At 52.7% G+C, this 15,591-nt stretch overlaps 1 protein-coding gene across 3 annotated transcripts in view; it reads left to right on the forward strand.

Annotated features, from left to right (window-relative positions):
- CLTCL1 (clathrin heavy chain like 1) overlaps positions 1-15,591 on the forward strand; it is a 109,132-nt gene that overhangs the window by 92,442 nt on the left and 1,099 nt on the right. The window contains exons 27-30 of one of the 3 annotated variants that reach the window (XM_075533404.1): positions 4,882-5,013; positions 5,410-5,520; positions 5,804-5,974; positions 11,325-11,546. In XM_075533404.1, the coding sequence (XP_075389519.1) occupies positions 4,882-5,013; positions 5,410-5,520; positions 5,804-5,974; positions 11,325-11,546 (636 nt within the window). Of the gene's footprint in view, positions 1-4,881; positions 5,014-5,409; positions 5,521-5,803; positions 5,975-11,324; positions 11,547-15,591 lie in introns of those variants that run through there. The other 2 variants (XM_075533402.1, XR_012780398.1) reach the window with 2 other exon arrangements.

Genomic DNA, 15,591 nt, shown 5'->3' on the forward strand with positions numbered 1-15,591 from the left:
TTGAGTGCATTGTTGCAACTACTACGTTGGTCCCTCTCATGGGGGGGGGGGTGAGGGGTGTCTTCCTTTCGTTCACTGAGCCTCCACTTCACCAAGCATGATGTCCTTCATGAGCGACTGGTCTCTCCTGACAACATGTTTAACGGACATGAGATGAAGTCTTAACCACCCACACTTCCTTTTTGGTTGGTTGGTTGAAATCATTTTATTGGGGCTTTGTATAACATTCCATACATCAATTGTATCAAGTGTATGTGTGCATGTTTTCCAAAGCACTTTCAACTTAAGCCTTTGGTATAAGCTCCTCTTTTTCCCCCTCCCTCCCCAACCCTTCCACCCTCATGAATCCTTGATCAAATATATGTTGTTATGAGTATTTTGTATCTTACACTGTCCATTATCTCCCTTCACCCACATTTCTGTTATTTGTCCCCTTGGGGGGGGCGCTATATATCCAACCTTTATCTCCCTTCCCCCCTCCCTGACCATCCCCTTACCTGAAAAGTAATCCTACTCCCACTACTGTTCCTGAGGGGTTTCTCTGTCCTGAATTCCATGTGTCGAGAGCTCTTATCTGTGCCAATGTGTGCTCACAGTCTAGCCAGATTTTTAGGTAGAACTGGGTCATGGTAGTGGGGGTGGGCAGGGAGCATTCAGGAGCTAGAGGGATGATGTGTGATTTGTTGGTGCTATATTGCACCCTGGTTGAATCCTCCCTTCCTTATGACCCTTCTGTGACCACCCTCATTCCTAAGGAGCATCCCGGCTGTGTTTCCTTTGTGTTAGGCCTGGTTGTTTAGAGAAAGAAAACCAATGGCACTCATCTATGTGTGAGAAAGAACTTGTGGATTAAGAAGATTGCTTTGTTCTCTTGTCTGTCCGCGGTACTGTCAGCATGCTTCTCCACCCCATTGTTCAAAGGCATCAGTTCCTCTTCTCTCTGCTTTATCCACTACCCATCCGAAACAAAAATGCGGTAGATGGTGTCCAGTTTGGGTGACAGCATCAAGCATGGCTTTATGACAGGGCCCCATACTCTCTGAGTGAGGCTGACCTCGGGTCCACCCGCTCTGTTCAGTTCTGTGTTCAGGGTCCCAGGTAAAAAGCATGGCAGTCCTGATCACTTGTTCATGGTCCTTGGTGATCGTCCATGCTCACGTGCCCCAGTAGCCACAGTCCTCTGCCCTGGGGTACTTGCTAGTGAGAATCCACATGTGAATTCATCTCTGCCCCGGTGCTCTCGGTAGGGACAGACACCCTCATCTCAAGAGGTGTCATGATCCTCTCTCCTGTGTCTTTCCCTCCTATGGGGCAAATGTACTAGCAGGAGGGGCAGTGGTCAGCCAGGACCTGCAACCTGCACCCAAAGCTGAACAAAACTCCAAGTCATACCCACCTAGAGGTGACATATCCCAATCTTAAAGTCTTGCTGGATACTTACACTCAAACCTGCCACCCACTAATTAATCTTAGCATCCGGGTTCTCTAGTAAAGCAAAAATGATTGTATGTATATAGAGAGAGAAAAAAAGAGAGAAATTGATAGCAACAACATAACTCCCAGCAGGTAAATCCAGTTCCAGTCTGAGTCAGATGCTAAGCTGGAGGCTTCTCCTGGCTCACATAGCTGCAGGGGATGATGGACAAGGAAGCAGGAAGGCCAGCCAGGAGCAGGAAGAGGATGCAGGAACACCATAGGTTGCTGGGTGCAGATGTGGATGAGTCCAAGGTCAGCCGGTCAGGCTTGTGACTGCAGAGTCCAATGACTCCATGGTTGACAGGTCAGATGGCTGGCTCCCAAGACTGGCAGACAATGTAGCAGACTGTTGGCTCAAGTCCAAAGAACCAGAGGGTCAATGAACCAGATCCGACTTCAGCAAAAAGCAAGCTCTCCACAGCGTCTACTTATGTAGGAAGTATGTCAATCCCTGGGAAAGTGCCTTAAAATAGCATCAAGCCTGGAACCTGAGTAAACCAACCTCACTGCCACTGAGTCCATGCCAACTCATAATGGCCCTATAGGACAGGGTAGAATGGCCCCATGTGAGTTTCTGAGACTGGAACCCTTTCTGTGTAGGAAGTCTCATCTTTCTCCCATGGAGCAGCAGGTAGTTTTGAACTGATGACCTTGCAGATTGCAGCCCAGCTCGTAACCACTACACCATCGGGTCCTGTGGCCTGCATAAGGGGGTTGGATTTCACCCTGATGCTCATGGCAGATTCCATAAAGGTGGTGATTACCGCTGAGAATCCTGACCCAGCCAGGTTGACACAAAGCTTAGTTAACACAGCTGCCTTGACTGGGGAACAGAGTGCCACCCGCAGGAATCCCCCCAGAAGGCATGCCTGTCAGCATATGGCTGCTGGAATGCCTCACCTTGGCCAAATCCACAGTGGCTGCCAGAGGGCAGAGGTCACAGATGGACAAGGCGCCTCTCATGTTGGCTACAACGTGTGGCACCCCCTCGCCACCTCCTCTGGACTTGAGCAAGTCTAGATACACTCTTTTTCACATTCTAAGCTCTGGTGTAGGCTGTGTTTTTTACATCCGTGGGTTTGCTTGGTGGTCAGTATCATGATGTGATCAGTATGTCTCAGAGGTGGCAGGCAGGGGTGAGGCTTTGGTCTGGAGAGCCACCAACTTCACCCTAGGCCCCTAGAGCAGAAGCAGCAGGTTGGTGGCCAGGCCTGTTCTTGATGTGACGTTAGCTTCACCTCTGGACTCCCCATTCCGTGGGGACATTTTTGACATGACCACGCCACTGTTAATCGTCTTCTGTGGTGCTGGGTCGTGAGTCCTCTGGGAGGGCAGGAGAACAGAGGACGTGTCTGGGTCTGGCCATAGAGGAGCAGGAGGTCACCACATCACACATCACACATCACACACATCACACACATCACACATCACCCTGGTGTCCCTGCCCTTACACCTGCCCCTTCCAGCCAAGCTCTGGCCTCATGCCTTAAACACATCTGGCACCACCACTAATGCCCACAACAAGCCAATGGCCACAGCCTTGGAACCTGCCCTCCAGCTTCCACCCAAGCCCAGAGCAGTGCACAGACCTTGGCCTTCCGCCGCCCTCCCAGGCAGCAAGTTGCTGAATCGTGTTAAAAGCACAGACAGGAGGGCAGCCTGGACGGTGCCAAGAGGCAAGCTCCAGCGACCTGACTAGACTTTAACACGTGGCAGCACGCCTCCCTGGGCGCAGAGCTTGCCGCTGGAGCCAACTCGGAGGGGCAGCCCTGTCAGGTTTGCACAGAGAGTGGGTGCCCACACTGGGCTCCAGGCCAGCTCCAGGAACGGTCTTTCCCAGATCAAAGCACATGTGGCATTCAGCACAGTGGGGTTCACTGGGGCTCGCTTTACCTCTTGAGTTCAAGTAACAGGACAGGCTTGTGCTGACCTTGTTCCCCTCAGGCACTGAGCTGGTGTCAGATGTGCTTTGTACCCCTACCCCTGCCTCTGAGGGCCTCGAGGGGGGCAGTGAGTGAGTGAGAGATGCAGTGGGGCAGCTGGCTAGGGCTGAGGAGAAAGACGTCCATCTGAGTCTTTGGGAGTGCCACTGCAGGGGTGCTGCAGTCTCCTGGAGACAGCCCAGACAAGTTCCTCTGATAAAGGGGCCCTGCCTGGAGGTGGGGCCACATGAACCCTGATGGGGTAGTTGTTTTGCGTTGGGCTTTGATCTGCATGGTCAGAAGTTTGAAACTGCCAGCAGCTCTGTGGGAAAAAAGCTGGACCTTCTACTCCCATTAACAGCTAGAGTCTCAGAAACCCACAGGGGGTTCACTATGAGTCAGCATTGCCTTGATGGCAGTGAATTTGGGGCGTGTTTTTTTGCGGGGAGGGGTGGAGCCCAGCCACCTGGAGGTGAGGATGGGGCCCCTGGGGGGGGGGTCACAGGCATTCTTGATGTCATCAATCTTTCATGGAAGAAGTACAGCCAGAATGTTCCTTTAGAAGCAAGGATGGCAAGGCATTATGTCCTGTACCTCGGACATGTTATCAGGAGAGACCAGTCCCTGGAGAAGGACGTCATACTTGGTAAGGCTGGGGGGCAGCGAGAAAGAGGCAGGCCCTCCACGAGATGGACTGTCGCAATACCTATAACAGTGGACTCAGACATAAGAACAGCTGTGAGGATGTCCCAGGACCGGCCGGTGTTTGGTCGTCTTGTCCATAGGGTCGCCAGGAGTCGGAACCAACTGGACAGCACCTAGCGGCGTGATGGTTACGGCAAAGGTTTACCGAGCAGGCCACCGGCTTGCCGGTCGACAGTGCGTACACAGTGTGTTGCAGTTCCTGGATTGCAGTCCCCTGAACGCATTCCCTACCCACTTCCTCCTCCTGTCTCCTGTTTCCATTCCGTTCTTTCCCAACTCTCTGAACTTCGTCCTTGGCTCAACGCTGCTCTTGTAACCTCAACTGACTGATTATTCTTCACGCAGAGGTGTGTTCAGATCCAGACTGGAAGGCGACTAAGGGTCATTGTCCTGGGATGGGTGGTGGTGGTGGGGATTTCTACCTGTCTCTAACTGCCCGGTCAGCCTAGTCTCTTTTATGATTTTGAATTCTGTTCCACATTGTTCTCCCATTCTCCCAAGGCTTTCTAATTCAACCCCTTTCAGAGCCGTTGCGATGGTAAGCAGGCCCGCCTCGTTCTTCTGATCTCAGGGCGTGGGAGGCTGCTGTGGGCATGGGCCACTGGGCCACGGGACTGCTTGTCTCCAGGGGTCTTGTGAGTTTTGTGCTCTTCCTCCCGATGGGGAAATGCCAGTAGTTGCACCTTGGACGGCCACTTGTGAGCTTTTAGGACCTAAGTCTCTCCCCATCCACGTTAGAAGGTTTCTGTAGGCGCCCTTGACTGTCACGTCCTCCCAGGTCGGCAATGTGGAGCTCTGCTACAAAGCCCTGCAGTTTTACCTGGATTACAAACCCCTGCTCATCAACAACCTCCTTCTGGCACTCTCAGCCCGACTGGACCACGCCAGAACCATCAGTTTCTTCTCCAAGGTGAGTTGGTGGACCTCACTGCTTCCAGAAAAGGTGGCAGCGGGCAGGGGGATGGCAAGCTAGGGTCCACAAGCTTCGAAGGTCTTCTGACTCAAGAGTTCTTTAATATGCGTCCTCCAAGCTCCATCCTTGGACTGTTTGAAGATTTAATGACTCGCCCAGTTTTAGGTTTGACAGTACACACCTACTAGCCCACATGTCTAGAGAGGAAGTAGCATCCACGGACCAACCCCAGAGCCTTTGCCCTTCCTATCGCAGATGGAGGTGCTAGTTGTCCGGAAGATGTCCTACACTCGCCTCCTTAAAAGGCACCTGCCCAACCCCAGGTGCCCCAGCCATGCCGTCCTCAGACTTAGCTTGTGTGAGGGCCCTGACCGCCCCTCCCTGGCTCTGCAGGCAGGCCAACTGTCCCTAGTGAAGCCCTACCTGCGCTCAGTCCAGAGCCACAATGACCAGAGTGTGAATGAGGCACTGAACCACCTGCTGCTGGAAGAAGAGGATTACCAGGTGGGTATGGAGGATGGTTACTGGCTTGGTGCACCAAACAAGCCTGGGCAGGGGTGGGCTTCCCCTTCTAGCCCCAGGGACAGCTGCTCTCTGGTGGTGCTGTGGCTTCCCAAGAGTAGGGCCAGTACAGACAGTCCAGCCTTGGGCTCTTAGTCTGTCCCCTCACCAGGCTACCAAATAGGGGGTGGTTGGGAGGGCATGCTTTCTGAAGCTGGGCTGGCTGCCACAGCCCTCCGAGACATTCCACGGAGCCACAGGCCTCACAGTAAGGCGGTGTTTCCAGGCTCTGAGGGCGTCCCTGGAGGCCTATGACAATTTTGACCACATCGGCCTGGCTCAGCGCCTGGAGAGGCACCCGCTGATAGAGTTCCGGCGCCTGGCTGCCCAGCTGTACAAGGAGGCAGGCCGGTGGGCCCAGAGTGTGGAGCTCTGTAAGAAAGACCAGCTCTACAAGGTTGGTGGCCCCAGGAGGCCTGGCATGACCCATCTCTCCTCCCTGCTTCTGTGTGCTCGCTCTAGGATGCTTGGGGGACAGAAGGGTGATCAGTAACTACTCTTGGCCTCCCCTGTAGGAGTCCTGATGGCATAGTGAGTGAAGTGCTGGGCCACTAGCCATAAGGGCAGCAGTTCAAGCCCACAAGCTGTCCCGGAGGGGAACGTCTCGGATACCATAGAGAGCAATTCTCCTCTGCCCTAGCGGGTGGCGCGGAGTTGGAGTCAACTTGATGGCTTTGGGTTGGTTGGGTCTGCCTTCTCCGAGTTTCTCCAAGAGATTCTCGTGGAGGCGAAGGAAGAATGAAGCTAACAGGGCCTCAAGACACAGTCTTAGAACATAAAGCAAGAGTTGGGAGTGGTCTAGAGGCCCAGTGTCTGTTATTAATGTAGCCAGTTATCACTGAGCAGATGGCCCCTGTCTGTCAGCACACAGCTATGCTCCAGATGGTGTTTCGTGTGTGTGCTTTGAAACTTATCTCCTTTTATTATTGTTACTGAGACCATGCATAGCCAAGCATGCAACCGTCCCTCTAGGTGCACTCCGATGGCCCTGCTTATATTGAGGAGCCCCCATGGCATAGTGGTTATGCGTTGGACTGCTAACCTCAAGGTCAACAGTTTGAAACCACCAGCCACTCACTGGGATTTTGACTCCTGTCAAGAGTTACAGTCTCAGAAACTCACAGGGGCAGCTAGTTCTACCCTGCCCTACAGGGGTGCTGTGAGTTGGCATCGACTCAATTGCAAAGACTTAGAGTTAGAATTATAATCTTGTGCAGCAGATTAGATACACCTGCTGCACAAGACCTCTTTAACGTGTTCAGAAGCTAGACAGTTGCTTTGAGGACAAAGGTGCACCTGACCCATGCCTCATATTCATGAGACAGTTAGACATGTGAAAGTTGGATCCTGAATAAGAAAGACAGAAGAAGACTCGATGCAGTTAAGTGCCGGTGCCAGCAAAGAATATTGAAAGTCCCTCAGGTATTAGGCATCAAGGAACAAATCCTATCATTGTGAATGAGGGAGGGTATGGAATGGAGACCCAAAGCCCATCTGTAGGCAGCTGGACATCCCCTTACAGAAGGGTCTCAGGGAGAAGACGAGCCAGTCAGAGTGCAGTGTAGCAACGATGAAACACACAACTTTCCTCTAGTTCTTTAATGCTTCCTCCCCCCATTATCATGATCCCAATCCTGCCTTACGAATCCAACTAGACCAGAACATGTACACTGGTACAGATAGGAACTGGAAACACAGGGAATCCAGGAAAGATTATCCCCTCAGGGCCGGTGATGAGAGTGGTGATACCAGGAGGGTAAGGGGAAGGTGGAAGAGAAAGGGGGAACTGATCACAAGGATCAATATATAACCCCCTCCCTGGGAGACAGACAACAGAAAAGTAGGTGAAGGGAGACATAGGACAGGGTAAAACATGAAAAAATAATTTATAAATTGTCAAGGGTTTGTGAGGGAAGGAGAAAAAATGAGCTGATACCAAGGGCTCGCGTAAAAAGAAAATGTTTTGAGAATGATGATGGCAACAAATGTACAAATGTGCTTGACACAAAGGATGGGCGGATGGATTGTGATCATAGTTGTACAATCCCTCCAATAAAATGATTTAAAAAAAAGAAAGTCCCGTGGGCTGCCAAAAGAACAAACATATCTGTCTGGGAAGAAGTACAGGCAGGGTGCTCCTTAGAGACAAGGATGGGGAGACTTCATCTTACGTATTTAGACGGGTTGTCAGGAGAGACCAGCCCTGGAGAAGGACATGGGGCTGGGTCAAGAAGAGGGCCAGCGGAAGAGAAGGCCCTCACCAGCTGGGTTAACAGTGTGGCTGCGGCCATGGGCTCAAACATGACCACGCCTGTCGGGATGGCGCGGGGCCGGGCGGCGTTCCGTTCTGTTGGCCACAGGGTCGGCAGGAGCTGGCACCGACTTGACGGCACATAACAGCAGCAGCAGCAGCAACAATTACATTCCGCAACTTGAGCCACCACGCACACCTCCTCCTCACAGTTGCTCCTTCCTCTCCAAACCTCAGAGCGGCTGTGGCCAGTTTGAGCCCATAGAAACCAAAAGACCAAACTCGCTGCATGGAGTCAGTGTCGCCTCCTATAGGACAGAGACTGTAGCTCCTTATGGAAGTACAAAGCCCCTTCTATCCCCACCCCCCAGCTGCTGACCGTCCGTTCACAGCCCAACGCATAGCCACCACGCCACCAGGGCTCCTCTGACCCCACAGATGGTAGTTAAAACTGACTATACAGTGCTCAAGGCAGACAGGCTTGCTTGGTTAAGCTAAAATGTTGTTTGGTCGAAAGGAGACTTTTGGGTTGAAGGATTAGTGTGTCTCTGGGCAGTAAGTCCGGGCAGGGGCTTATCCTGCCTCACCCAGAGGGCCTTTTGTAGCGGAGTTTTCAGAAAGAGAGCACCAAGCTTTTCTTCTGAGGCACCTCTGGGAAAACTCCAACCTCCAGCTTTTTAGGAGAGCAAATGGGAACTGGGACACACCCCCCACCGCCACCATTAAACGCAGGAAACCCAAAATCAAATAAATAATCCAGTAGATTCCAACTCGCTGCAGCCCTGTAGAACTACCCAGGACTGTAAACTTTACAGAAGCAGACGGCCTCAAGCTTTCTCCTCTGGTATGCCTGGTGGATCTGAACCACCGAACTCTCAGCAGCCAAGCACTTAACCACTGGCTCACCATCAGTAGATATCAACCCAAGCCAAACCCAGTGGTGGCGCATCAACTGCAGCTCCTGGTGACCCTCGGGCAGAGTGGAACTGCTTCCAAAACGTGGCCAGCGTGGTCCTCTTAGACGCACACAGCTTCCCTTCTCCCAAGAGGAGACCTTCAGTTGCGCCTGTGGATTGATTGCCTCCCTGAATGCAGCATGGCTGCCGCCACCCACTGGCACTTCCTTCCTATCAAGAGTTGGGGAATAAAGTAGCCAAACGAAAGTCACCTTCCAGATGTGTGGGTGTCTGTTCCTGCTGAGCTCCTTGAGGATTCTGGAGGTGCCACCCACCACCTCCTGGTTCGACAGGAGCACCTGCCCAGTAGAGCAGGGTGGAGTTGCACAAGAGACCACTTTTGTAACACCATCCGCCCTGAGCCATCTCCTGGGCCCTGGAGCCTCCTCAGCAGATCGCTGGGGAGACTTCTCAGGTGTGTGCCTAGGTGTTGCCCTCGTCAGTGGGTTTCTGGGACATGTGCACTGTGACCCTGGGCTCGGACCCCATCAAGGGAATGACCCTGGCGCACGGTGAACTTCGACCCACGTTGCCACCTCCAGTTTGGAGCCTGATCCTGGACAGCTCAGTTGAAGGCCAGAGCTCCCAGCCCTCCCTGCGAAGGGCCAGAAAGGAGAAGATGCTCTGGGACAGTCAGGCTCAGACACACGGGAGGGGAAGCCATTGCTCTACTGACAATGGAGTGCCAGGGCACACACACTGGTCCCAGCAGTGGCGCACATCCCACCCCGCTGGCACCTCCTCTCTCAGGCAGCCTGTCCTCTCTGAGCCAGCCAGCGCACCTGCAGCTAAGCATGTCAAGCAAAGCCATTCACATGCCCATGTGGAGCAGTGGTTCTCAGATAAAGTGCTGCGGAGCATCCCACAGATAGACCTCAAGAAACGCTGCCCTGGGGGTTTGAACTGAAATGGAAGCTGCTAGGAGAGCTAACTTCAAGGTCAGCAGTGAAACCAACCAAGATCTCCGTGGGACAAAGAGGAGGCACACCTCCTGTGTGTCTCTGTTCTGTTTTCTTCCTCCTCTTGTTTTCTGTTTCCATCGCTCCTCCTCCTCAACCCTTCATGCCCGCCTTGGGCAAATGCTGCCCTGTGGATGGCAAACAGTCAGTTACTCTAAGGACTGCATACCTCCCGAGCCTTACTCCAACCAAAGCACATTGTGTTTCCTCCAAAAGGTGCCCCGTTCCTGGGAATATTTGACCTCTTGATTGACAAGAGATGCCAGATTTCCCGTGTCAGCTCCAGTTAAATGAGATCCAGAACCTGTGCCATTGGCCACTCTTCACTCTGCTCGCCCATAAACAAGCCAGGGCATTTTGATGTAGTGTTCGAATCACTACCTCTCAGCACAAAGGAAACCGATTCAAAACCACCTGAAAACCTACTGACACCCAAAGCACAGATTTCTGATATAAACTTTCCAACCATTTAACCCACACGAAATTAGACAGTAGCATGGATGTAGTCTAGCCAATGCAATGTTTTGAATCGAGATACCATGAAAAAAAATTGTTGTTGGGCTGTGTTATTGTCACACACACGGCTGAATAATTGAGTCCCAGGCCGTGTTCCCCTCCAAGTGTGTCTGCACCTGTCCACTAGTAAAGCCTGGTCCTCCTTTGTGACTTGGAGTTTTGCTCCACATTTTTCTCCCACTCCATACACAGGAATCTAGAGAATAGACTAGGGAAATAGCTCAAGGTGACAGTGGCCACAAAGTGCCTGCTTTGTACTGGTCCAAGTCATCGTTACCACTGCTGCTGGTGGTGGTGGCCAACCTGGCTAATGCCACACTAGCACCTTGCAGTCTTCTGGTCATGAGCAACTTCAAGGCTAACGGCGTGCCCACATGGTATTCGAGACCAACTTTGGTCTCGGGCCTTCGAGGGCTGCTGGGAGTCAGAATTGATTCTGACCCGCAGCATGGGTTTGTTGGCTTTTCTTAGGACCTAAGTCATTGGTGGCAGAAAAATGAAAACTAACAAAACACAATTCAGCCTCTCCTTGAAACGGGAACCGTGGTGGGGCAGTAGGTTCTAAAGGCTGGGCTGCTGAAATGTCAGCAGTTCAAATCCACCAGCTGCTCTGAGGGAGAAAGATGAGGCTGTCTGCTCCCATAAAGATACACGCTAGGGAGCAGTTCTGCGCTGTCCTGTGGAGTTGCTCCGGGTCAGAATCACTCTGGTGGAGCAGGGAGGTGAATGTGGGGCTGCTCATGGACATGTCGGGAGTTCGAGTCCACCAGCGACTCCACAGGAGAATGATGGGACTGTCTGCTCCAGTGAAGACTGATCCCCAGGGAGCAGTTCTGCTCTGTCCTATAGGGTCCCCGTGCATCAAGAGGGCCCTGGTGGCCGCAGGCTTAGTGGCGGCTCTATCCGCATCTGCTCAGAAGGTAGCTCAGTGTGTCCAAACTTGCCTACTCTTGGAGCCTGCTGTGCCCCCTGCCCTGCCTGGCCCACGGCTGCTCCTGAAAGCACACTCCTATGGCACAAGCCTGGGCTGGTGCAGGCTGGGCAGCCGCGTGTGCTTCCTGGCAGGACGCCATGCAGCTGGCTGCAGAGTCCCGGGACACAGAGCTGGCGGAGGAGCTGCTGCACTGGCTCCTGGAGAGGGGCCAGCGGGAGTGCTTTGCAGCCTCACTCTTCACCTGCTATGACCTGCTGCATCCGGACGTGGTGCTCGAGCTGGCCTGGAGACACGGGCTCCTGGACTATGCTGCGCCCTACCTGGTCCAGCTGACGCGGGAGTACATCAACACGGTGAGTAGGTCCACACCACACCCTTGGTCCCCACTCGTCCCTTCTCCCACCACATGCTGCCCTGCTCTGGGCCTGATACCACCCTAGTGCTCCCCAATTGTTACCCTCCTCAAGAACCTTTCCCCTCCTTAGGAGCCCTGGTGGCATCGTGGTTACGCATGGGGTTACTGCCTGCAAGGTCAGCAGTTCAAAACCACCAGTGCTCCTGTGAAAGAGTCAGTCTCAGAAACCTACAGGGGGCAGTTCTACTCAATGGCTGTGAGTCTGAGGTTGAGAACATGCCCCCTGAGGAGCCCTGCAGAACGTGTCAGGCTGCTAACTGCAAGGTCAGTTCAAACCCACTGGTTGCTCCCAGGGAGAAAGATGAGGTTAGCAATTCCCATAAGGATTTACAACCTCAGAAACCTAGAGAGGCAATTCTACCCTGTCCTTTTAGGGTTGCTCTCACCACCACCGATGACAATGGTTTAGTGGAGGTGTGGGGGCTACATGTTGAAGCCCCCATCCGGGCCTTCATGTGGTCACCTGGTATCCCAGGGCCTTACACTGAGGAAAGCCACCTCTTAGCAGAGTCTGCCTGCAGGTCCACTCAGGCATCTCCAGTCTGGACAGTGGCCCCTCTTCCCTGGTGGGCTGTGCTTCACAGTGGAGGAGAGAGCCTGACCAGCCAACACCGGGCACGACTACTGGTTCCAGAGTCCATGGGACTGGGCTGTTCTGAAGCCACCGGCCAATGACAGGAGAGGAAGGTCCTTGCCCACTCAGTAGACATTAGCCACCAGTACAGAGGTAGCAGCAGGCAGGGCACCACCCTGTCCACTGGCCGTTGCTGTGTAGACTGCCAGGGGACAACTGACTGGCTCATGTTCTGGGTCTGGAGTGCCCGTCAGAAGCTGGCGGTGTGCAGGCAGCCCAGGGTAGGGACAGGGAGGCTGTTCTCACCTGTAGGTGCTACTCACCACCCCATCCTTCCTGAGACACCCCAGGAAGAAGGTCAAGGGGTGTGGCTCTCTGGCTGCCAAGGGTCCCTGGGTGGACATTAGGAGTAACACCCTCACTGACTAGGTCCCAGAAGGGCCCAGGGAAGTGGAAGGGTACGTACTCCCACTCTGTTGTGGGTGATGGACAGGTGACCATCCTGTCACTTGGGTCTGGATGTGACCACACACAGAATCTAAGGCCATAGTCAGCTTGGTGACAAGCTGCCACAGTGGTCCCAACAACCCAGCATTCGGTTCTAGCACCCCAGATACCTCTACACCTCTGTCCTGCCTGAACAACCCCCTGCTCTGCAGGGCCCAGACATGATGCTCCTCATGATAGGACGGCGAAGGGCTCCCCATCCTGGGTTGGGGGGCAGTCCTTGGATGAGGCTGGAGCAGTACTGTGAGAATGGGATCCCTTCCCAATTGGAAGACTGGCCTGGGAGCCTCCCAGATGGAAGTAACTGTGAGGCAGGCCTGCAGGCTCTGCCTGGGGAGAGAGGGTATAAACCTTGACCCTGAGCTCTGTGAGCCTGCACAAGTAAGATAGAGTGGGGCCAGGTATAAGCCCTCCAACCTCTCAGACCCACTCCCCACAGCAGGGAGAGAAGGGAACAGGATGCGGTTCAGCGGGTATCAGGCATGACTCAAGGGAAGGTGGGGGATCTGGCAGGGCTCTCTGCTGGTGTCCCTGGCCCAGGCTCACGCTGGACACAGTTCAGACTCCGTAACTGCAGTGCAACTGGCCTAGAGCCCCCAGATCTAGTGGCTCTTTTGTTCTGCTAGCACCTGAGAATGTGGGGGGCTGCTTCCTGAGGCTACTTCCCCATCCAGGGGGAGCCTGTCTCCCCCAATAGGGCCCCAGCTATAATGCACAGCATCTGGCTGACTCGATGAAGGGGGTCAAGTGCCGTACTGCTTGGCAGTAGCCTCACACCGCCCCTCACAGGTCAGTGAAAAGCGGGGAGTCCATGAGTCAGGCACTCTCACAGCCTATAGTCATCAGCCCCTGCTGGACTGTAGGAGGGAACCCTAGTGGCATAATGATTGGAAGTTGGGCTGCAATCCGAAAAGTCAGCAGTTCTAAACCACCGTCCACCCTGGGGAAGGAAATTGAGACTTTCTAAAGGAACTGACTTGACAGCACCGAACGCCACTTGTTTCCACAGCATTTTTCTCTTTTTGAAGCCCTGATAGTAGAGCCGGTTAAGTGTTGGGCTGCTAGCCAAAAGGTCACTGGTTCAAACCTACCCCCCACTCCACAGGAGAAAGATGAGGCAGCCTGCTCCTGTAAACATTTAGACCTCCGGAAATCCTGGGAGGCAGTTCAAGTCTTCCCTGCTGAGTGGAGATGAGTCAGAATCAACTAGACAACAGAGTTGTTTATGAGCAGAGCCGTGTGAGCGCCGTGGACTGTCATAAAACCGCACAGCTGTTTGGGGAGAAGCAGAACTACAATGCTCCCTAGAAGCGACGATAGTGAGACTTCGTCTCGTGTCCCTTGGGCATGGTATCAAGAGAGATGTGGTGGAGAAGAGAATCGTACTTGAAAAAGTAGAGCATCAGTGGGAAAGGAGGAAGATCACCAGGGTGCAGGACCAGCACTATTTGGCTGTGTGGTACATCGGGTTGCTGTGATTTGGCAGGCAGGGTGGGAGGGGGACTGTATGCCTTGTCTCCACTGTTTGGCTAATGGTTAGGCTGAAAAAATAACAGACACCTGGAGTTGACCTTATGATGGTTAATTAAAATCAGTTTTTCTCTTTAAGGGAGCCCTGATGGTGTAGTGATTATGCATATGGGCTGAGATCCGCAAGGTCATAGTTCAAAACCACCAGCCGCTTGGTGGGAGAAAGACAGGTTTTCTTTTTAATTTTATTTATTTATTTATTTTTTGACAATTTATTGGGGCTCATACAATTCTTATCACAGTTCATACTAATACATACATCAATTGTATAAAGCACATCTGTACAGTCTTTGCCCTAATCATTTTTTTCTTTTTTTACATTTTATTAGGGACTCATACAACTCTTATCACCATCCATACATATACATACATCAATTGTATAAAGCACATCCATACATTCCCTGCCCCAATCATTCTCAAGGCATTTGCTCTCCACTTAAGCCCCTTGCATCAGGTCCTCTTTTTTTTTCCCACTCCCTCCCCTTTCCCCCCTCCCTCATGTGCCCTTGGTAATTTATACATCGTTATTTTGTCATATCTTGCCCTATCCGGAGTCTCCCTTCCCCCCTTCTCTGCTGTCCCTCTCCCAGGGAGGAGGTCACATGTGGATCCCTGTAATCGGTTCCCCCTTTCCAACCCACTCACCCTCCACTCTCCCAGCATCGTCCCTCACACCCTTGGTCCTGAAGGTATCATCCACCCTGGATTCCCTGTGCCTCCAGCCCTCATATGTACCAGTGTACAACCTCTGCCCTATCCAGCCCTGCAAGGTAGAATTCGGATCATGGTAGTTGGGGGGAGGAAGCATCCAGGATCTGGGGGAAAGCTGTGTTCTTCATCGGTACTACCTCGCACCCTAATTAACCCATCTCCTCTCCTAAACCCCTCTAAGAGGGGATCTCCATTGGCCGACACTTGGGCCTTGGGTCTCCACTCTGCACTTCCCCCTTCATTTAATATGGTATATATATACATATATACATATACACATACATACACACACTTATATCGTTTTTTTTGCATGATGCCTTATACCTGGTCCCTTGGCACCTCGTGATCGCACTGGCCGGTGTGCTTCTTCCATGTGGGCTTTTTTGCTTCTGAGCTAGATGGCCGCTTGTTCACCTTCAAGCCTTTAAGATCCCAGACACTATCTCTTTTGATAGCCGGGCACCATCAGCTTTCTTCACCACATTTGCTTATGCACCCATTTGGAAAGACAGGTTTTCTACCGTGTCCTTATAGGGTCTCTATGAGTCATCATTGACTTGATGGCCGTTGAGTTTTGTTGTTATCTTTTTTTTTTTTAAGTGCCTCACAGGTGTGGTGTAGGGATCAGTTGGTCAGTTTAGGTTCAGTCAGAAGTCAACCT

Source organism: Tenrec ecaudatus, chromosome 16, assembly GCF_050624435.1.
Source record: "Tenrec ecaudatus isolate mTenEca1 chromosome 16, mTenEca1.hap1, whole genome shotgun sequence".
Taxonomy (NCBI): domain Eukaryota; kingdom Metazoa; phylum Chordata; class Mammalia; order Afrosoricida; family Tenrecidae; genus Tenrec; species Tenrec ecaudatus.